Source organism: Lepus europaeus, chromosome X (genome assembly GCF_033115175.1).
Source record: "Lepus europaeus isolate LE1 chromosome X, mLepTim1.pri, whole genome shotgun sequence".
Classification (NCBI taxonomy): domain Eukaryota; kingdom Metazoa; phylum Chordata; class Mammalia; order Lagomorpha; family Leporidae; genus Lepus; species Lepus europaeus.
Window position 1 is genome coordinate 41,926,330 of NC_084850.1, and position 23,404 is coordinate 41,949,733.

The window sequence follows — 23,404 nt, forward strand, 5'->3', positions numbered from 1 at the left end:
AGCCTACACAAAAACCACTGGTAATAGGCCGGCGCTGCAGCTCACTAGCCTAATCCTCCGCCTAGCGGCGCCGGCACACCGGGTTCTAGTCCCAGTCGGGGCACTGGATTCTGTCCCGGTTGCCCCTCTTCCAGGCCAGCTCTCTGCTGTGGCCCGGGAGTGCAGAGGAGAATGGCCCAAGTCCTTGGGCCCTGCACCCCATGGGAGACCAGGAGAAGCACCTGGCTCCTGCCATCAGATCAGCGTGGTGAGGTGGAGGATGAACCAACAGCAAAGGAAGATCTTTCTCTCTGTCTCTCTCTCTCACTGTCCACTCTGTCAAAAATTAAAAAAAAAAAAAAAAAAAAAACACTGGTAAGGACACAACAACCAAAGGGGAAATGTAACTTGAAGAGCATTTCCTTCTGCAAACAACGGATCCTCTGGGACTTTCGCTTCAAGCCTCTCAACTGTTCCAAGCAAATGAGGCTCACATCAAAGGCCAACCAGTCACACATTAAGAAATCAAGCCACCTCTCAGCCAGCTTCCCACCTCTCACACACAGGACTCTTGTACACACCGCTTCCCTTCTCCATAGCTGAGACACTCGATCCAGCCAGGCGTGGCCTCCTCTAAGCCCTGGAAGTTGAGATACACATGCAGAGGGGCTAACATCTGAAGCTACAGGCAGACACCTCAGAGCCACTGCAGCACCATATCATAACTTGGCTTTGCCAAGAGGTAACTTCATCCTTTCTTGGTTCTCTAATTCCTAATAAGCAATCCTCCAAGCCTCTAGCTTCAGCCTCTGGACACAATATACATAAGTGACAGCAGGAGTGGGAGCTGTGGCACAACAGGTTAAGATGATGCTTAGGACAACTGCATCCCACGTCAGAGTGTCTGGTTGGAGTGGCTACTAGGAGCTTCTGATCTAGCTTCCTGCTAACACACCTGGGAGGCAGCAGATAATGGCCCAGGTGTTTGAATCCCTGCCACCCACATCAGAGACCCAGATGGAGTTCCAGGCTTCTGGCTTCAGCTTGGCCCAGCCCTGGCTGCCGACGACATTTGGGAAGTGAATCACCAGATGGAAGAGATCAAGCCCCCTCTTCTAACACTCTGCCTTTCAACTAAATAAGTAAATATTTTTTTTAGAGGTTGGGGAGGCAACGTTGTGGCATAGCAGGTAAAGGTGCTACCTGCGAAGCCAACATCTGGATCCCATATGAGCAGGAGTTGAGTCCCGGCTGCTCCACTTTCCATCCAGTTCCCTGCTAATACACCTGGGAAAACAGAAGATGGCCCAAGTACTTGGGCCGCTGCTACCCCTGTGGGAGACCCGGATGGCATTCCAGGCCCCCAGCTTCAGCCTGGCCCAGTCCTGGAGATTGTACTCATTTGGGGAATGAAACAGCAGATGGAAGATCTCTTTCTCTCTCTGTCTCTCTCTTTTACTCTGCCTTTCAAACAATTAAATAAATCCTTAAAATATAAAGAATAGGAGCTGACACTATGGTATAGTAGGTTAAGCCTCTGCCTGCAGCACCAGCATCCCATAGAGGCACCGATTCGGGTCCCAACTGCTCCACTTCCTATCCAGCTCTCTGCTATGGCCTGGGAAAACAGTGCAAGATAGCCCGGGTACTTGGGCCCCTGCACCCACGTGGGAGACCCAGAGGAAGCTCTTAGCTCCTGGCTTCAGAGCAGCTCAGCTCTGGCCCTTACAGCCATTTGGGGAGTGAACCAGCGGACTGAAGACCTTTCTCTTTGTCTCTCCTCTCTGTAACTCCATCTTTCAAATAAATAAATGAAATATATATGTGTGTGTGTGTATATATATATATATATATATATATATATATAAAATGAAACAAGTTGCAAAGCGAGAGGACTGCAGGTCCTCCCACCTTTTAAGTCTGGTTGATGGGGAGAGAAAAACCAGGCAGACCCCTGGAACCCCAAACAAGTGGTCCTAAAATAAGAGGAATTCCAAAGCCTCAGAGCCCTCACTGGAAAATGTCCTGCCTCCAGACCCCTAGGGAGAGAAATCTCAGGATCATTAGCAAGCGCTCTGGCTGAGCTCACCTTTAGTGAAGGTGTATGGGGAGAGGGATGATCTCTAAGGTAACCAGTTAATTGCCAATAAGGAATGATAATAATAAATTAGCAAATACTAATGTAAACTAACTCAGTTCTGTGGCAGTTGCATGGAGACGACAGAGGAACAGTTTATTCTGGAACACATCTTGCAAGCCTATCCCCTGGGGAGTGCGCTGCCTCTGCTAGACAAGAAAGGGCCAATAAGATACAATGTAGGCAACAGGAGGCCCCAGTTTGTCTGCTGCTACAGGAAGAGCCCTTGATTTTTTAAGAAAACTAGACTGGGCACCTTTGCAAAGATAGGGGTTGCATTGATTCGTCCTATAGCCTGAGGTTTACTTTTGATGATTCCAATATCCCATCCTAATAAGAAAACTAAACTAAAATTTTTTAAATGCACATTGAAGGGTTGGTTGAGAGGTGATGCTTTGTGTCAGCTCCATGTTGCTCAAACCAGTCTCATTGTTTGTGTTAAGTTTCTAGTGCTTTCTGAATCCACATCTGATCCCTTTGTGGATGGGCTTGGCCTAGAGTTTCACTCAAATCACTGTAAATGCCTAACTTTAAAACTCTGTTTTAGGAATCAAAGCACATTGAACAATTCCTTCCTCTCTTTCTTTCTTATTGTTTCAAAGCCTAACTGCTGTCTTATTTTCATTATTTGCACCAAGGTGGCCATGCATTCAGACTCTGTGTAGGATAACTGGAAGTATTCTCTTCCACCTGCCAGCTCTTCCACTGCTACTACATTGCTACTTGTGAAGCTGCTGCAAGAACGACCCTGGCAGAGCATAAACACACACACACACACACACACACACACACCTTCAGATGTCTCATATAAAAGATAGTACAATTTGCAGGCAAAGGGTAGAAAATAGAGAGAACTCAGGATTGAGACTGAAACCAAAATCTAAATCCCTGTGCACCTATGACTAGAAGTCTGGAAGCTCTTGCCTACTATCACTCCCTTAGGGTTGTCAGCTCAGAAACAGACAACACCAGAAAACTAAATTTTTTTAAAAATGCTTCAAGAAAGAGATTGGATATTTGAGCCATCTCACACCTCCTGAAGTTAGGAGACCCTGAGTCTCCATTCTCAAAGAAATGAGTTGTGTTTTCTTCCTCCAACAATCACCTGGACCCTTAGGACCAAAAATGTAATTTAAGAATGTTGATGTACAAAGGAATAACACTTTTCCGCATCCAGAGGCACCCAGTAGGTGTGCTTCGATGCCCTAAGTTTGGAAGAAAAATTATTTGCCATACTGAGGAGCTCTCTAAACAAACTGGAATATTCTTAGAAAAATCTTAGCAAACTGACAAACCTACTCTCTTTATTCTCCATTCTCCTTTTTCAATTTTTCTCCTCTCTTCATTCTTCCCTCCCTCCATATTTTCATATTCTCTCTCTCTCTCTCTCTCTCTCATTTACTCATGCACAAAGTCCATGAACCAAATGCAAATCTTCTCTTTCGATTTATAATATTTAAAAGACACATGACACCACTAATTATTCTGCAAACTGCAAAGGCATCCACTTTGCCTCCTCAGATTTCTGTACAAAACCACAAAATCCACATAGCTGATTTCTCAACCAACACCAGAGGGACAGGTATACCAGGAATCTTGAAAAAGCTCATGGAAAATGTATACAATGAAAAAACTATCCATGGATTGAAATACTTTTGCACCAAAATAAATTTATCTTTTTACTCCATTTTATCAGTTTTTTGAAGTACCTCTGCCCAATTCCATGTAAGATTATCTCTAATACTAAAGGCTGAGTTGCAATTCTCTAGACTAGTGCTCCATTCCCTTTACCTTACTGACATAACTGCATTCAAAATCATGTTCTCTTTTTTTTTTTTTTTTTTGACAGGCAGAGTGAACAGTGAGAGAGAGAGACAGAGAGAAAGGTCTTCCTTTTGCCATTGGTTCACCCTCCAATGGCCACCGTGGCTGGCATGCTGCGGCCGGCGCACCGCGCTGATCCGAAGGCAGGAGCCAGGTGCTTCTCCTGGTCTCCCATGGGGTGCAGGGCCCAGCACTTGGGCCATCCTCCACTGCACTCCCGGGCCACAGCAGAGAGCTGGTCTGGAAGAGGGGCAACCGGGACAGAATCCGGCACCCCAACCGGGACTAGAACCTGGTGTGCCAGCACCACAGGCGGAGGATTAGCCTATTGAGCCACGGTGCCGGCCTCATGTTCTCTTTAGTTTCTAGAGCCACCCATGTTCAGGTGTGGCTAGGTTTGCACACAAATGCAAAAGTTACCCTCAACCCTCAATTTATCTTGAAACCTTGAGAGCACAACAGTAACTCTACATATCAATGATGGTAGGGCTTCCATGGAAAGAGTAGAAGGGAATACTAAGTAGCCTACAGAGAAACAGGTAATTTTGAAACTACCGTGTAGTGCTTCCTAGTGAAGTCATGTGGGTGATCTGAGCTCCCCAACTAGACTGTGAATTCTCTGAAGGCAAAAGTTATATCTTACATATAACTTTTTTGGAATTTTTAAAAAGATTCACTTATTTATTTATTTGAGAAGGAGAGTTACAGACAGAGAGAGGGAGAGACACAGAGAAAGGTCTTCCATCTGCTGGTTCACTTCCCAAATGCAGCCAGGAGCTTCCTCCGGGTCTTCCCACACGGGTGCAGGGGCCCAAGGACTTGGGCCATCTTTTACTGCTTTCCCAGGCCACAGCAGAGAGTTGGATGGGAAGTGGAGCAGCTGGGACCCTATGGAATGCTGGCACTGCAGGCAGAGGCTTAGCCTACTATGCCATAGCGCTGGCCCCTAGAAATTTATATATAACTTATTTGGAATTCTCGAGGTACCTGCCACACAGCTGAGCACACGATGGATACTCCAAAATTATGCTTACTGATTTTATCTAATGCCATGGAGATAAATTTCAAAGTACCATGGAATAGAAGTAGCACACAGCAAATACGTGTGGCAATTCTGACTCCAGCAGTCTATAATGCCATTTTGAGTAAGCCTGTCTATACGGCTAATGAAGGGTGTGGGTTTGGCACAAAAGGTAGCCCAGCAGAGGATCCCAATTGGTCCCAGCTTAGAGAGTAAGAACGTAACATATGCTCTGGAAAGAGTTTATATCCTGAACTGCAATTACCTGTTTACTTGTCTGTCTCCCAGTATGCTCCCTAGGGTCCAGGATCAAGTGGTTTATTTTTGTATCCCCAGCAAGTATCTGGCACATTCTAAATGTACAGTAAATGCTAGTGGGTCGAACTGATGATAAAAGAATGGTTAAATAAACTAATATAAGCGACAGTGTAAATGAAGTAATATGATTTAACAGAGAAATTTCCATATACTCTTAGACTCATCACACCATAGCACTTATCATTCTGTGCTATAATTGCTTAATAAATATTGTTTCCTTGGATGATCAATTAATTAATGAGGAAAACATAAAGCAAATGTAGGAAATATATCAGGACATCATTACCCTAGGATTGTAGACTGTCCCATTGCACCCTGTAGTTGTGTTTCTCACTCCACGCTGCAAATCACTTACTTACATGCTTGCCTCCCCGTTAGAATGTGCATCTCTTATCTTCTTCATCTCTTAACTCCAGAGACTAGAGTAGTGCTTTACAAAGAGTAGGCACTCAACAAATATCAGTACAATGAATGAGTTGTTTATTCTTGCTCTTACATAGACTTCACTGGACATCAGTATTCAATCTAGTCCATGTACAGGGGTTTGTGGTATGGACGAAAAAGGCAAGTGTCATTTTCCTTTTTCAGATGCAGGATAAATGGCCTGGTCCTTGCTTGGCTATGTGTGGGCCCCTCCTCTTTCTGATGATGTTTGTCAGTTGATATTTCCAGGAATGCATGCTGGCAATGCACACTTAACCTTACCCTGTACAGTACCTGCTATGTTGGCCTTGTGAGCCCTATACACCAGATCTGTGTGATTTTGTTAAATAAGGAGAGCATCTGACTTTGTCACTCAGGCACAGGATCAAAACTGAGACTTTAAATGGCTTGTCTAAATAATTGAAGCAATAATTTCTTTCATTCTGCCCATAGGAGACTCTCAGAAAGGACAAGATCTTCAATAAACCATGTAGACGTAGTCACACATCTGTCTCCTGTCTTCGCCGCATTATTTAGTAGACACCGGGACTCACTTTTCTCTAGTGCCTTCAAATAACTGCATAAAAGACCACCAAGCCCTCAAGATTCAATCCTCTTGTCCATCTCCACAAGCAACAGTATTGTCAGCACCTGAACTCACAACTTTGGCCTCTTTCACTCCTATTGTTTAAATGACCAATATAAGCAGTGTGACCATACCACTTTGTACATCTTGTCCACACAGGACCAGCCTAAATTCCTCTTTGGTTATAAGTGCCTAGGGAACCACAGTCAAGTTCAGGCCATTGCAATGGTGATTCTGCAGTTGCATGATGAAGAAATCTACCATTTAGTGGTTTCCTATGAGTCAGATCCTTTACATAACACAATGTCATTTTATTCCTTGGAACAATATTACATGGAAGGTAGCTGTGTTCATTTTGTAGATGAGGAAACAGAGACAGAGAGATTCTATAACAAGAGGTAACCCCAGATTCAAAATCACAGTCTGATTCCATGACACAACATTACTCCTCCTTCTCCATTGCTGAACTTTTGATGGTCCATAAGTAGTACTGCAACTACTCTACTGTTTAAGCCCCAGTAGTAGTCACTGGAATTAACAATTATAGCTGAGGAGCAGGTGTTTGTTAGAGCTGTTAAGGTGCTGCTTGGGACACCTTGATCCCATTTTGGAGTTCCTGCCCCCTTCCTTTACTCCCCCTCACCACCGCCACTTGGGAGACCCAGGTGGAGTTCCGGGTTCCTGGCTTTGGTGTGACCTAACCATGGCTGGGAAGTAAACCAGTGGATAGAGGGACTCTCTTTCAAATAAAATGAAAATGAATAAATAAAAATTTTAAAAATAATTTAACTTGAGTCTACCTGGGACAACACTGGACTTTCAATAAATATTTATAGAGTGTGGATAGAAAACATTGTTGAATTTGTTGCCAGCAGAATACCATCAGCTGCTCATTAAAGGCCCTGCTCTTTGGTCCCATGAATTCTGGTGAGAATTATTTTTCAGGAACAGGGTATAAAGCCCACAATCTAGTTCACCCTGTCTCAATGATCTGCTCTGTGAGTCTCCGTAAGTCCCTTAGCATCTCTGGATCTCTGTTTCATCATCTACAGAAAGGCAATCTATCAAGATACCTGATTTAAGGATCAAAGGAGACAATGGTTGTGAAGGTGCTTTGAAAAGTGTGGAAATGCCCTCCAAGTGTGAAGTATTCCTTTCATTAGTGGCCTAGAAGAAGGCATATGCCAGTATATGCCTCTGGGTGCACCAAATTTTGAACCAAAGAGGAATTTAAGCAATTCACAGAAAAATGAAATCAACTTAACAATTGTTATGCATAGCCTTCCCCCAGCCACCCACTCACCCTCATCCAATAGCCAGCAAACATCTGACCACATGGTGCTGTTAAAAGCACTTGCATTTGAAAACATTCATCCCCAGTAAAGAGAAACAGAGCTAACTCAAATGTGTAGCTAAATCCTAAAATTTTCATTATTCATGACAGTTTCAAATTCTTCAACTGTCAAATGTTACCACCAGAACTGCGAAGAAATGGCAAAGTAGCTTTTTAAATTTTTTTGCTTGCATCCCATTAAGCAGCCTATCCACATGCTCGACAAGAGGCTAGAGAACAGTAGTTTGAGAAAAGAAAAAGCAGACAGGAGACTTTAGGGGCTGAATCACACTCACAATGGGAAAAGGTCTCTATGCAGTCAAGAGTTTCATTCATTTTCATGACTGCTTGACGACTCCTGCTAGGCACCGCCAATGGCCTAGGGCTACCACATGCAGTATTTGCAACAGGTGGAGCAAATTTGCACTATGCCAGGACACCACATGGGGATTTATAGGGCTGAGACCCCTTGGGCCTCCATTCCCAACACCTAGCCCTACAGAAAGGCCCAACCCGTTGCCTTCGTCCCCAAGAAACATTGCAAGCAAACCTGAGGATGCAAAGGGGCTTAGGCAGAGAAGTTCTCTCCAGGTCTGCCCGGGGCGGGGGTATTGAGGGGGCTGGGGGGGGGTGGTGGCAGCAGAGCGGCTTACAGAGCAGCTCAAGGAGGAGAGGGAAGTCTGGGAGGGCGTCCCAGAGCCACTTAGCTGCACTCACCTCGGGCAGAGGCACGCCATTGATGATCAGGTCTGGCTGCTGGGGGCCCTGGCTGTTGAAAGAGTGATGGTAGATGTGGTTAGCGCTGGTATTGCGGGTATTCTGGTTCTCCACGTTCAGGAAAGTGCTCTCAGAGCGGCGGCAGCCCAGGGGCAGCGTCTGCTGGTGGTAGTCGAAATAGTTGAGGGAGGAGGTCAGGGAGGAGCAACTGACAACGTTCATCTTGTCTGTCTCCTCCACATCCCGGGGTACCAGGCGGATGTCATTCTTACTGATTTTTTTCTTCTTGCTTGATTTCTTTTGATGCCCATAGGAGTACTCAGCGATTCTATGTGACAGAAAAGGCAGCATGAATCGCTAACACCCTCCCAAACCATACTCTGATTAATAAACATTAAGCACCCCAGAGGGTTGCGCCCCATCTCCGCTCCAGCTCCTTATTCTGGCGCATTACATCACCGCATTTCTCCCTGTGCTTTCTACATGTGAAAACAAGCCGAGGGCCATGAAGTTTTCATATTAAACATAGGAACCTCCCCCGCCCCAGTCCCCAAAAAGTTTCTACGCTTTGGATTGGGATTTGATATTTTTCACTGTGAGCGGCCAATAAGCAGGGGTGGGGTGGGGGTGGGGGGTATGGAAAGTTGAGCCTATGGGAGAGAAAGCATGGAAATGCTCAAATCTGGAGCTTCCTGGAACCCAAAGGAACTCCTGGGAGAGATAAAGGGTAAGTCCCAGTTTAATAGGAGACAGAGGGAAATTTAAATTAAAAAAAAAAAAAAACCCACACCCCTGCTAGTTCCTCCAGGCATCTGCCTTGTGGCAAGCACCCTGGATCAGCTTCCTCTGTGACTGACCTGCTCGGTGTTGGACGAGGGTGGGAGATCTGACCCGGCCCCTTGATCCTCCTCAGCTCTCCTCAGCACCCTCCCCCCTGCCCTAGCCCAGCTCCCTCCTGCTCCACCCCACCCCTCCTCTCCAGGAGATTTCTGATAGCCAGACCCAGAGGAATGAGGGGAAATGCCTTTTTACCTCTTTCCCCTTAGGCTCACTTTCTCCTCTGCCTTTTTGTCTTGCTCCTCGCTAATGGGAGAAACTGAGATGCAATGCAGACACTTGCTGTTTTGTCCTTTTATAAAACAGCCGAGGAGACAAGTGATGGTTAAACAATTACTGCAAAGGAATTTAAAGGTTAGTGCATTCAGCATCCTTCTCCATTCAGGTGTACCTACAAGCAGCTGTGCTGCAACTGGAACATAAAGAGCTCAATTTAATTAACACTGACACAGACCCAGCAACGTGCACCGAAGACACCAAGCATTACGAGACTTGTCAAAAGAAATACATTAAAATATAGCCAGATCCTCAAAGTCATTTATGACTTTGCACATAATGATTCCGCTTATTGTTTGGAAATTCAATTTCTGGGCAATAATCAGGAAAACAATAGGGTTAATAAATAATACAGGTTGATCTTTACAAGGGAAAGACTGTGCCTGTATTCTCACTCGACAAAGCTAATTGTCTGAATACAAAAAGGGAGCCCAATTCAAGCAGCAATTGCAGATCATCTCGCAAGTCTCATAAATGAATGCATTTCAGGAAGAGCCTCTGCAGAGGCCGAGAACAGGAAACCTCTGCCTAATCACATGGAAAGACACGCTCCTGAACTTTAGGCCTCTAAAAAGTCTGAGCAGATGGGGAGATTGCATATCGGCAGAGGCAAATGCTTGCTCTGACCCTGGGCTCTACCTAGAGCAAAGCCTCGGAGATCCCCTCAACCTTTCACTCTGTGCCCAGGCAGCCTTGCCGTGATGCAAGCTACTGCTTCTGGAGCTAGGGAGCAGATCAAATCCCAAAAACCTCAGGACTAGGGTTGGTTTTCTCTCCTCATCTGTTTACAGAATCAATGGGAAGTTCTAATCATTTTGTTTACCCATGATGGGTAAGTTTGGCAATGTCCCGTCCAATTATTCAGCTGAGGCATTCATCGCACAGCCCTCTCTGTATTGACCAATTATTTAATTAAACTGTACTTCATTAATCCCAAACCATCACAGGGAACAGAGCACTTTACAAAATACACATTTGGGTGAAGTTGGAGAGCACTGAGATTTGCTTTTTTTTTTTTTTTCCAATTCAAATGCTCTCCTCCCTGTTTAATGATCTCCCTGGCAAGCTCTCAGAAAGAGCTCTCACTTCTAGTCATACATCACCAAGAGGTGGCAAAGCCTTCAATATCTTTATTTCAAGCTGATTTCTTTTTCATCAAGGAAAGGGTCTTGTGCACTTACTTTATGTTGAGAAAATGGCTTAAAAGAGTCCCCTCTACCATTATCTCCATATAAATAAAATTTTATTGACCCCGAATTTTTCTCCTATAAAAATTGCTACTGGCAGTCACAGGTTTCAAAGGTAACAGCAATATTAATCTCCATTTCTCCCATCTGAAATGGCTTGGTTCTGAAGGAAAGAAAAGTCACGGCCATTTCACTAGTAACAGGATTAAAGCATTTATGAGGCATTGCAGCTGCTCTTTTATGGCACCTGATTGATATTCATGTGTGGTTAGCATTTGTCTACTAACTTGTGTAACGCAGAGAATAGTAAAAGGGAAACAATAATTGCATGGCTGTTACATATTCAGGGGGCTCTGATTCAGAGAAGTGTGCATTTCAGGCGGTGTCAAATACAAATCGGACCTCAGGAACATATTTCGATTGATTAACATGCAAGCACAGATGGCACAGGAGACACACTGGATGTGTAGGTGTGTGAAAAGCACACACACACCTTGGTTGGAAATAGCAGCATCATTCGTTTTCAGCAAAGTAAAGAAACAACTTTTTATTTCAACCGTTTCGATGAGACACTGCTGGAGAAAAAATACATGTATTATCCTAAATTAGGTTCCAGGAATGCTTACACTTATTTGGCCTATCAGATTGTAACAGGGAAGGGCTTCAGTAAAACCCTTCAATGTGCTTATTAAGAAACCTTTGGGGGGAAAAACACTACCTGTCATTTGAGTTTCCATGTTTCCCTTCTCTTTCTCTCCCTTCAGCCTCTCTGTCACCTACCCCTCTCTGTTCTCTCTCTCCACACATGCTTCAAGAGAAACTGTAACACAATAGCACATAGTGACATCCACTGGTAGCGACAAGATTTTAATGCTACAGCACTTCCACTTTAGAGGAAAGCACCATCAACCCCAAAAAGATTGCTATTTTTACTAAAACATCTGGATGTAAAGTCTTGTCCCTCATTGAGATGTTTGGTTGCTACATACCAACCAACCAGATATTTGAAAACATGCAGATGTCTGATAGAATGTCACTTTATGTAGCCAGATGTTTGGACAATGATTACCAAAAAAGCCAAGAAAAGACTAAAAACACCAATCACCTGCTTTCCCACATATTCCGGTTCTCTCTTTCCCCTACTCTAGTTTCCACCTTAGGCTCCCAGTCCCAGGATCTCTCCGGAGTATACCTGTGCAACAGAATGGGCCAACTGCCATCACTCCCCTCTTCTCAGTACCTGCCCCCAACAAATCAGGTTGTACTTGGTTTTGCTGCAAATATGACTCTCTCTCTCTCTCTCTCTCTCTCTCTCTCTCTCTCTCTCTCTCCTGCCATAACTTTGTGGAGACAGCTGTGCAAATTTTAAAATGATAATTGCTTTTCTGCTCATCATCATTATGTGACAGAATCCATTCGAACAGTAAATGATTGTCTTCCAGCAAACTGTCAGATCAAAAGAATTGATCAACTTGGACTGTCACAAACTTTTCACCCTCCAAAAAGAAGCGCCGTGAGTATGCTGCATGCATTTAAGTGGGAAACAAAAGCACTGGGTTTTCACACTGAGACAGATACACACACCTTATTCATCCACGACAAAGCAGAAAAAAGAAAAGTTGGCTCTACCTGCAGTTGTAGGTCCGGATCTCTTTGTTGTCTCGCTTGCACTTGATTGCCACGAAGATCATAGTGACAAAGAGGATGCCGGCAATGGAGCCCAGGGCTATAATGAAAATCAGCGACAGGTTCACCGAGCCCATTGATTCTTGGGCATCGAGAGCAGGTGACAGGTAGATAAGGACCAGTGCAGAGGCAGAGAGAGATGTCTTGCCATGGTCGTGGGCCACCACAATAAGCTCATAGGAAGCCTTGGAGCTCTCGCTGAAGGTGCGGGTGGTTCTGACTTCGCCATTGATTTGGTCTATTTCAAAGAAGCCGCGGTCACCCTCGGTCATGTCATAGGTGACTCGGCCGTTTTCGCCCTCGTCGTAGTCGTCTGCCTTGACAACGGTCACCAGGTAGCCTATGCCAGAGTTTCGGGGGATGTAGACCTCGGCAGTGCCATTGATCAGGGGCGGGGCCGTGATGACTGGGGTATTATCATTAACGTCGAGGATGATGACTCGCACTGTGGCATTACTCTGCAGCGAGGGCAGGCCGCCGTCTTTGGCTAGCACCTTGAACTCGAACGCCTTGGTCTGCTCGTGGTTGAAGGATCGCAGTGCGTAGATATCACCCGAGTTGGGGTTAATGGAGACGTAGGTGAAGACAGGCATGTCCCGCACCTGCGACGGCACAATCTGGTAGGAGACACTGCCGTTGAGACCCAGGTCGGGGTCGCGGGCAGACACGGAGAGCAGATAAGCGCCGGGCGTGTTGTTCTCCTGCACGATGACTTGGTAGTAAGGCTTGGAGAAGTGGGGGTGGTTGTCGTTCTCGTCAGTGATACGCACCGTAAAGGACTTGGCACTCTGCAGCATGGGCACGCCGCCGTCGCGGGCCTGAATCGTGAGGTTGTACTGATCGTGTTGCTCGCGATCCAGCCGTCCGTCCACCAGGATAGTGGAGAAACTCTCGTACTCCTGCAGCCGAAAGGGCACGTTGCCCAGCAAACGGCACTGTACGCGTCCATTGAGGCCGGAGTCGCGATCAGACACCCGCACTAGTGCAATCACGTAGCCCGGGGGGGCGCTCTCGCTCACCTCCACAAGCTCGCTGTTGACCGACAGCAGGTTGATGACCGGCGGGTTGTCGTTCGTGTCCAGAACGCTGACGGTGACTTTGCAGTGTGCCGGGATGGAGTTGGGTCCCAGGTCCTTGGCTTGCACGTCCAGTTCATACACGTGGCCCTCTTCGTAGTCTAGGGCACCTGTGACAGTGACCAGGCCGCTATGTGGGTCAATCTGGAAAAGCTCCCGTGTACGGTCATTCACGTAGCCGTAGAAGGAGTACACCACCTGGCCGTTGGTGCCCTCGTCTGGGTCGCTGGCATTGAGGCGGATGACAGGTGTGTTTGGAGGCGAGTTCTCTGGCACACTCACCGCGTAGGTGGACTCGCCAAACACCGGGTTGTTGTCATTGGAGTCGGTCACCTTGATGCTGAGGCCAACAGTGCCCAGGTGCGGCGGGTCGCCGCCGTCGAGTGCAGTGATGCGAAAGCTGTAGTGCGACTGTGTCTCACGGTCCAGGCTCTTCTCCACCACTAGTTCGGCAAAGCGTGAACCGTCGCCACGCGTCTTGATCTCCAGGCCGAACAGCTCATTGGGCGTGAGCTCATAAGTCTGCACGCCAAAACTGCCCGAGTCCGGATCATAGGCGCTGTCCAGCGGGATGCGCGTGCCCGGGCTGGCCGCCTCCGAGATCTCCAACTCGATCTGTGCCGCCGGGAAACTGGGCGCGTTGTCGTTCAAGTCCTTGATCTCCACCTTAATCACGCAGATCTCCATTGAACTGGACATGACCTCTAGCGAGATGATGCACTTGGGACTCTGGCGACACAGGAGGTCTCGGTCGATCTTCTGCTTAGTGACCAGCAGGCCGGAACTGGGGTTGATGTCCACCAGGTGAGGAGCCGAGTTGGACACCACGCGGAAGGCCGAGGCCTGCCGGGGGTCCAACGCGAAGCCCGCCTCCCGTGCGTCCTTGGCCACGTTGGCTATCACCGTCCCGGCGCGCTGCTCCTCTTCTACCGAGTATTTGAGGTTAATGAGAGCGGCCGCCTGCGTCCACAAAACGGCCAGCAGCAGCAACACCGGCAGCAGGAGAGACTCCATGGCTGCGCGGGGCTCTGCCTGGCCTCGCCTCTCCACACCCCTCCGAGGTCGACGCCGCCGGCGCTCCAGCTTCCCGCCGGCTCGGGCCGCCTGTTGCGCGCGCCTCGTGGCCCCGGAGGCCGCGGGAGGAGTCCCGCCCAGGGCGGCCCGGCGGCGCGGGGGGGACACCCGCGCCGGCTCCAACGTTGAGGTTGCGGTGGACTCGGAGGGGGCTCGCGGGGGGCCCGGGGGCTCCGGGGGGCCGAGGGAGCGCCGCGCGGCCCCGAGCCCCCTCCCTCCAGCCCGGCTACTCAGTTTTCCCCTTTCAAAGTTAGCCAGGCGCAACTGGCCGCAGCGGCGCAGGGCTGCGGGTCGGGCGGCGTCTGTGCGGTGCAGACGACGCGCAGCCGAGTCCGGTCCGCACTTGGGGCGAAGTCGCGGAGGGCGGCGGGGGCGCAGCCTTTCAGGCACTGCCCGACCCGCCGCAGCGCACCGGCACTGGGGCTGGTGAGCGCGCTGTCTGTGCACCTGGCATGCGCAAGAACCTCCCCGCAGCGCTCCCGGCTTACTGCGGAGACAGGACCCGCCTGGAGCGCGCCCTCCGGGGTCCGGGGGGGCCACACTGGGCTCTTCGAGGCCTCTGGGGGAGAAAAGAGGGTCGCAGGCGGGAGTCTGAGTTGCTGGCCAGCGCCGCAGGCTGAGCTGGATGGCAGTCCCCGGGCCGGCAGAGGAAGGGGGAGGGGAGAGAGGCTGCTGAGGCGAGAGCGCGCTCCTTTGCGCTGAGGACGGCTTTGGGGGGCTTGGGGAACGCGTCTGTCCAGGATCCGAGGTGGGCCCGGAATCCCCCCCACAAAGTAATTGAGGGGCTAAGGGCGTTTGCGTTTTGGCAATCAAAGTTACCAACGCAGCTCGAGCCTCCACGTCAAGTTTGTGAACATGAGGAGATGGCAATCTGTCCAGGAAAATCGAAGTCCCAGTCTTTCCAGTGGCCCGGGGGTGGGAGGGTGGGGAACGGGGAGGAGGGGAAGGCAAGCGACAACTGTACCGGCCAGGAGAGGCGGGGCTGCCGCCGCGGGTAACGGGGGCTTTTCTTCCTCCCTCGTTTTGGGCTGGGGAGTCTCTCCGAGGGCCGCCGCCGCCGCCGCCGCCGCCGCCGCTGCCGCCGCCGCCGCCGCCGCCGCCGCGGGAGGAAGTCCCCCTAGCTCAGTCGCATGTCGCTGGGGTCCGCCTTAGCAGCTACCACGGTCGACGGTGTGGTCGCCGCCAAAGTTTACTTGCAGGAGCGTCTTGCTTCCATCCTCCCGGAGAGGCGCTGGCCGCGCTGCTTGGGGCTCCCTCCCTCCCGGGCGCTCGCGCACTCAGGAGGTCTGTCTCGCTGTTTCGGGCCGCGTGTGAACGTGTGAGAGAGAGGAAGAGTGAGCGTGTGGTGTGGGCAGTGTGCGCGTGGGCTATGAGAGAGCAGGAGGCGATGGGTGCCGGGTGCAAGGCTTCGGATCCCCGATGAATCCGTTCAGCTGGAAAGCCGCGGAGCACGACACGCCAAGGGCCCGCGCCAGACTAGGGACGCGGGTGCCAGTGCCCCCCGGGCAAGCCAGGCATGATGCGCAGGAGGATGTGCTGCCGTCTGCGCCCGCTCGTCCGTGTCCCCCCTGCGCCAGCCGCCGCCGCCGCTACTGCTGCTGCTGCTCCTCTCGATGCCGCAAACTACTGGCCGTGGAGTCTGGAGAGAGCTGGAGAGAGCCGGAGCTGCCGAGCCCGGCTACGCCAGGCGCTGGCCAATCAGCGCGCCGCCCAGTGGGCGCCGGCATTGGGGCGTGGCCAAGGCATGGGGGCGGGGCGGGGCGGGGCCAGGCGGAAACTTACACACCGGCGGGACCTACCGGTACCCCGGCCTGCGGAGCTCGGGCGAGAGTGCGAGGAGACTCGCCGGGCGGGCCAGGCGGGGGCCAGAGGGCACGGTGGAACGAGGAGTGGGTGTGCTAATGCTGCGCCTGAGCCTCCCCGGGAACTGCGCGCCTCTCATATTTGCAGAGAATGAAGGAAAGATGAGGCGGATTTCATTCTCTTGGCATGTTTATCTCCCTCACACATTTTCATATCTTGAATATAATAATTCTCTCTCTCTCTCTCTCTCTCTCTCTCTCCTCTGTCTCTTCGCCCTGGGTTTGTCTGTTTCTGTTTTCCTCTCTTTTCATTTTCGGGTAGTGAAAGGAAGAAAGGGAAGGAGGAAGCACCCATGAGGTGGTCATCCAATCGGCTCTGGGCCGGTGCCTCTTCACTTCAGCCAAGAACCACGGTCGCCATCCTCTCGGACCGTCACCCCCATCTCTCCTCCCCGACCAGATGCCGCACTCCTCACCGCCGCTAGCAGCAGGGCGCCTGGTCCGGTTCGGTTCGCTCTTGTCTGTTGCTTGATAATCAAATGGGATCTGTAGCGCAGGGACTGAGCCACTGAAGGGGTTGGGCACATTCGCTGCCCCTCACCCCACGCTGTAGAAGAATTTAGCTCCCTATAAATAAACTGTACGTTTGAGAAGAGCTAGTGGAGCGGACGCCGCCGCGCCGCGCCGTGCCGCGTCGCGCGGAGCCAAGCCAGGAGAGCCCCGAGCCCGGCGGGAGCTGTAGGGCGGGCGCGCCGTCCGCGGAGGTCAGCGGCAGCTGGGAGCCGGCGCTGGCGTGCAGGGCGCCCCAGCCTTCCCGCGGGGCCTCTGTCCCAGGGGGCTGCCAGCTCCGCTTGGGCGGCAGTGGCGGCTGCGGCATGTGCCAATGCTGGGAAGTGGGAGGACAACGTGGCCACGGCTGACATCAAGCTCAGCCTGACTTCTGGACCGAAGGCGCCCTGGGGACAGGGGGAGTCTCCTCCACTCCCTGATCGGAGACTCTTAATTAAGGTCACTGGCGGATAGAATAAAAGCTCCCTCGCTGAACACAGAGTGGGGGTGGGGGACAGATTCTCAATTCACAGTTCTTGGAAGAGTAAATCTCCCTTCTGAATGAGTCATCTCGGATATTCGGGAGTCTGAGGTGAGCAAACTCTTAGCTAGACCACCGGCATAGACCCGAGCTTGTGGGCTTAGAATGAGTCTCATTTTGCCTTCTAAAGAAACATTAAACAAGAAAAGAAAAAAAGGAATTCGGACACATAATGGGTTTTCTCAAAACTGCCATCTTTTTACAGATAACAGCCCTTAAAATTTCTCTTTCCAGGAGAAGCTAACTTAGCAACCTTTACCTTGGCGGTGGGAGGAGAGAAAGACAGCTTCCTTCTACAGAAAGGAATTATTTTGCGAATGAGGTTGCAAACCCCTGAACAGACAGCGGAGGCCGAAGGGAGAGCACCAGGAGCTGGATACGCCTTCGGCGTGGCGGTCGTTTCACTCTTTCCCATTAGGATGCAATTCAGCCCAGAACATCAGGGAGAAAACCGAGGCATCTGCAATGGGCATCATTTAATTTTGATCATTTAGAGCTGCCAACGGAGAGCATAGTAGTGGCTTGAGGGAGCTCCGCGTCCCGCCCTGCTCTCTGCGGACACCCTTGGAGAAATGGGCAAGTAGTAGAGAATGACAACATGGCAGGCAGCACGCGCGCACCTCGCGGGCTCTGCGAAAACAAGGGTTCCATTTGATTTATCACAGTTATTTACCTTTGATGTCAGCGAGTGGGAATGAAGTGCATCTTGGTCTAATTAAAAAGGCCTAAGAAGGCATTTGAAACGGGCTTCCTATCTGATCATGGGATGTGAGCTCGGTGTTTGGCAGCTCTCTAAAATATTGCTTGGACTATTTAAACAGAACAATTAGCAGCATGCTAAAATGTTTGCATGCTATGCTTAGAAGCTTTTAGCTGTAAACTTTAAGGCGATCTGTTCCCCTTTAAGTTAAAAAGGGATGATGCTGCTTCCTTGTGGCGAAGGCTGTCAGGAACCCGCTGATCAATAAAAGTAAACTGGCGCCTCCACGGCTTGATTGAGCGGGAGCAAAGAGTCTGAGAAGTAGTCTCGGCCATTAACAATCCCCCAGGTAACGAGAAATGGAAGAATTACTCAGGTAAAATGATTAACATTGCCATGGCATCTGAAAAGATGCACACAACAAGATACGAAGCCTGTGGACCTCTTACCTTAGGGAGTGCTAATAGAATGTCTATATTCTGCTGTCTTTTAAAGATAAATAGGAGAATTCAATTCATGTACAATGTCATTACCTTTGTAATTGCAATCACATTGTAAAGACATGTTCTGCATTTGCAAAGACAAACGCTCTTTGCCAAGATGATGGCACCTGGCTCGCTGCTTCCTGCTCGCTGTTCACACTTCAGGCGCCCCTCTCTTCTAGGCAGGGCACCCAAGTTATTTCCAGCTACCGAACCGCATTTACGGACACCAAAGGTTGAGGAAGGCAGGGGACGTTCGCCTCTGCTTTCCTTCTTTCCCATTACCTCCCACCCCCAAGCTCAAAGTGACAGTTACACCCCACACACACACACACACGCTCACACATAAAATAGCTTTTCCATCCCCCAGTCTATTTCTACAGATAATCTTAACACCCATTGCTCCTAGAATTTCTTTTTTTCTAATAAGCACACTTGATCATTGCATTCCAACAATGCTATTGACTAAATGGGTGGCCCAAAAACCTTCAAGATCAGGAATTTATTAGCTAACTGGATAAAGTCATTCTGGATGTAGATAATAAAAACAAAAAGTTCTCTCCGTTTTCGCTTCCTTTTACTTCAAGCCCGACGGGAGCCCCGCCTCTTCAGCCTCTTTAGAGACACAAGAGGGCCATCTAGTGACCGTCTTCAGTATTTTTTCTCTAACTGCGGCTGGGAAACTCTGGGCCCTGGGTACTAACAATGGGGCTCTGCCTCCTGCTGCAGCTCTGCCAAACACAGCAGCTCCTTGGGCCACTGCGGCCAGGATCAAAAGTGGTAATGAGATTTTGGCTTTGGTCTTTAAAATTTCGGCTATGCCACTAAAATAATACAGAATGACAATAGAAGAACACCAAAATGGAGAAATCCATACTTTTAAATCAAGCCACTGGGCGAGAGTAATTCTTGCTGCCGTCCAAGATTGAAAAAGGTAAGATAAAGGATTTTTGTTCAGAAATGTTAAAATTGATGGTAGGAACTAAAATGCCAGGATATGAGAGACTAAGCAGTTTAAAGGGGTTTTCTGAGATGTGTTTTCTAAAATGTTTGCTTTTAAGCTCCAGAGACAATCTCCCCCCTTCTTTACTTCTTCCTCTTCTCCCCACTCTCACTGCAGAAAGATGGATCATCTTCTAGCTTAGCTTTTGTTGCATCTCACGAGCATCCCATTCCACCCAAATAATTTGACCAGCTGCCTGATGTGATTTTAAAATTAGCCAAAGTCAATTAAACTGTTTCTGCCTGCAAATCTGATCTCCTTACTTCAGTTACAACATCTAGAGTAGAGATACTCAAAGAACGAAAAGGAGGAAACAGCACAAAACTGGAAAGGCCGGGCGTCGTTATTAAAGTCATCATCTTACTGGAGGTGCATGATGTCCCTGGGAGGCAAAAACATTTTGCAAATGTGGAAAGGGAGTTGCAGAGCAGTTCAATGATTTGCCAAGATGACCTCATTACACAAAACTCAACCACTTCCCTTGTGAAATCAACAAGTGCTGGCCATGTGCCCAGCATTGTGTTAGGGACTGAGGATATTTTTTTAAAGATGGACCTCGCGCTTGTGAAGATTCAAATTCAATTGCTTGATTTAATAACAGCATATAAATGTGCGCCCTATAAATTATCCTAGAGGAGAAACGAGGATGAACTATATCATGCTGGCAGCTTCCTGAAATTCTGTTTCCCTTCTGCCCGGTTTCTAGTTGGTCCTCCCACCCTTCCCCCCTACTGTCCCAGGCAGCACAAGGAAAGGCATGGAGAACAACAGTCTGGTATTTGGACCTGCTGACCAGGGGTGGAGTGCAGTTGCCACCATCCTGGATGCTGTTTCTGATCCCTCTGAAATACCAGGAAGACTGGGGAAAGAGGCCAAGAAAAGTCTTTGAGGTCCCTCGCGTTTTTTTTTCCTCTCTCTTCCTCCCAAACCCCGCCCCCATTCCCACCCAGCAACAGAGGATAGCAATGACAGCAGGGAGCCTCAGCAGATAAACAAAACAGAGAAAGTGTTTCTTAAGTGCTAAAATTGTCCGCCATGGCCCGGACAGACGCCTGCCTTTTCCAAGAAACACAAAGGAAGTAGGAGACAGTGGGGAAAAGAGACTGAGAAAGCTATTTATCACCGTAAGCCTTCCCACTTTGCCAAGGCCAACAGCCCTCAACAAGTTGTCAGATCCCCTCTCTTTGGGAATGGTACCTCCCACAGGGCCAAGCCCCTGCTGTTGCCCAGCTCCTAATTGTCCCTAAATAAACACACATTGTGGGGACCATTTAATTAGCAAAGGCTAAATCAGCAGATACATTTCAATAAATGACACTGCTCTCTAACACCTTCTGTACTACCCTGCGGTGATCACCTGTGATGTGTTGACAGCACCATTTGGGCTCTCAGCACTACTGCCTCAATCTTTTCAAGTGAATTCTCTCCAAGTGGATCCCAAATGCTGGTGTCCTAAGTGCCACCTCATGCCAACTGTTATTATTTATTCCCCCAGCACCACTTCTGAAAACAGAAAGTTCTCCCTTCAAAGGCCCTCTGATCAGATCATGCACAGCCTTTCCTCTGCTGCCTCTCACCCCAAGGAGGAGGGCAAGAGCCACATTTCACAAACCCCTGAGGAAGTGTCTTCTTGCCAATTTGAAAAGCAAAACTATCACCAAATTAGGGACCTCAAACACCAATGGAAACTTGAGCCACAACATTAAAAACAGAGGGTTTTTGAAAATGAGCAGATGAGGGATGCCATCTTTCAGGCCAAACTCTTTATTTATTTATTTTTTCATTACTGTCCCCAACCTCTAATGCTGCATCTTGATTGCAGGGACCTTGTGTGACTCCCTCACCTTAGAGCTCCTGACCAGGGCTTGGCTTCGGACTCTCAGCCCAGCCTTTTCTCTCAGTCTCTTCTGCTATTTCTGGAGTGGTTCCAGTGGGGCAAGAAAGGGGGCAGAGATATCACTGCAAGCAATGGTGGAAGGTGCTAAAAGACCCCTGACAAAGCTATCAGCCCTACAGGATGGGCCTTGAATATCAGCTTTCCAAATTAAACAACAATAATAATCCATCTGATTGCCTGGTCTCATATAAGGCCAAATTCCTTATAAGGATGTCCACAGGACTGAAGAAAAGAAACAAGATCCTTCAAGACCTTGAGATATATGGTGCTGGAGCTGATGAGCTGACTTTTGAGCTTCTCTAGGTGTCTTGGGCAAAAGATGATCTCAAGCAGGTACAACTGTGATATACTGTTTTGTCTAGGAGACCAGGCTGGACCTAGATTTGTTCTTTTTCCTCCAAGGCTTCTCCCAGAACTCAGGAGGGGCCTTGTGCAGCTCCTTGAGAGTTCCAGCTGCTCCACCAGCTGAATTTCACTGAATTAGGAAACTTAGTGCCTGGCTAATGTCAACCTAAGAAGCAAAGAAAGAAAACTAATAAACATGAAGAACTGCCAGTTTGACAGCTGCAGTTACATTACCTGGGCTAGCAATGTAAGTACCAAAGGCATGTCACGTATGCCACTAACAGCACAATGCACAGGATCTGTTCAGGTTGACAAGCCCTGGGGCAGTGGAGAGTAAACTGAAAGAGGGAGATCCCAGAAGGAGGCAGAGAGAGCACCACAAAGGGGACAGATAGAGCAGAAGTGACGGAAAAATCATTTTAGCAGCAGGAAAGTTCTGTACCTTTTTTGAATGAGAAGGAAACAATGACTTGTCAGCTGGAGGAACAACCTGACTTGGGGTCTAAGAGCTTGCATATTGGTGCACCAGGCTCAGAGGGGAAGCACATTCATTTTTGTCTGCTGCCCCCAGCCAGAGCCAGAATGGCCATAGAGAACCACTGACCTTTCTTCCAAAAGCTGGGAGTTGGGAGGGGTAAGGGAGTGTCCTGTATCACAGGAGACACCAGCTGGGCTGAGCTTGGCTGGTCTCTTTCAGCAAAGATCACAAAATGCAGCGCCATCAGTACCAGGCAATATCCACTCAGAGATAGCAGCCTCGGCAGCAGTGATCAAATTAAGTCTCGTGCCTAATGATGGGTTGGTAGGGGAACTAACAGTCTTAGAGGGGAATGGGCCCAGCTTGGGGCCCGTACAGCTCTGCGTGTGTTCTCTGCCCTGGGAAATGGGGGAACTTGAGAACGCCTCTCTGTCTGGCTGTGCAATTTCATTTGAGGGGAACAGGCAATCAGTTCTGGAAGGCTGACCGAAAAGAGTGGACAGGATGATAGCTCAAAATGAGATCCATCAATGACTTTGTTGCAGTCCCAGCCAAACAATCAAAAGCAAATAGTCAGCTTCTAAAATCAATGCTTCGTGAGATGATGTGCCAGCCAGTGGAGTTCACATGGGGGTGGGTGGGAAGGAGGCTGGGGAGGGAGGGTAGAAAGATTCTCTCTTTCAAGCCACCCACCAAAGCAAGCAGCTGCATTTCCTTGAAACAACAGATTTGGTTCCTAGCAAAATCAGAACTGCAGTCTCCTAGCAGAACAAAAACAAAGGAGCAAGGGGCGAGACATTTTTGAAAACAGGAAGGCATTTTGGCAACAATCACAGAAGGGCTGGTAAGCCATTGTGCTCTTGGGATCCATCTGCTGAGCTCCAGAACATCCTCCCCACACTCCACCCCCAGCCAGCTCTCAGATTGCATGCCCGGGGTCAAGAACAGGGTCACTCAGGGAGAAACGGTAAAGTGGAAAAGACAGACTCAGCTCCAAGAGGAGAAGTGAGAAAGACCCGGCCTGATTTCTTCCATTCATGGAGGATGTGGTGGGAGACACAGGCAAGCCCTTCTGATTGTTAATGCCAGTTGCTGGGAAGCAAGAGTGGCCTTCATTAAATTAAGAGAAAATG

The 23,404-nt window shown here is 49.1% G+C and overlaps 1 protein-coding gene across 3 annotated transcripts in view; it reads right to left on the minus strand.

Moving 5' to 3' along the window:
- PCDH19 (protocadherin 19) overlaps window positions 1-14,414 on the minus strand; it is a 126,665-nt gene extending 112,251 nt beyond the window's left edge. For 2 of the 3 annotated variants that reach the window (XM_062183944.1, XM_062183943.1), the window contains exons 1-2: window positions 12,268-14,414; window positions 8,339-8,666 (exon numbers count right to left, since the gene is read on the minus strand). In XM_062183944.1, coding sequence (XP_062039928.1) covers window positions 8,339-8,666; window positions 12,268-14,414 — 2,475 coding nt within the window. Of the gene's footprint in view, window positions 1-8,338; window positions 8,667-9,370; window positions 9,512-12,267 lie in introns of all 3 variants that reach the window. The other variant, XM_062183945.1, reaches the window with a different exon arrangement.
- Between the last annotated feature and the right edge of the window lie 8,990 nt (window positions 14,415-23,404).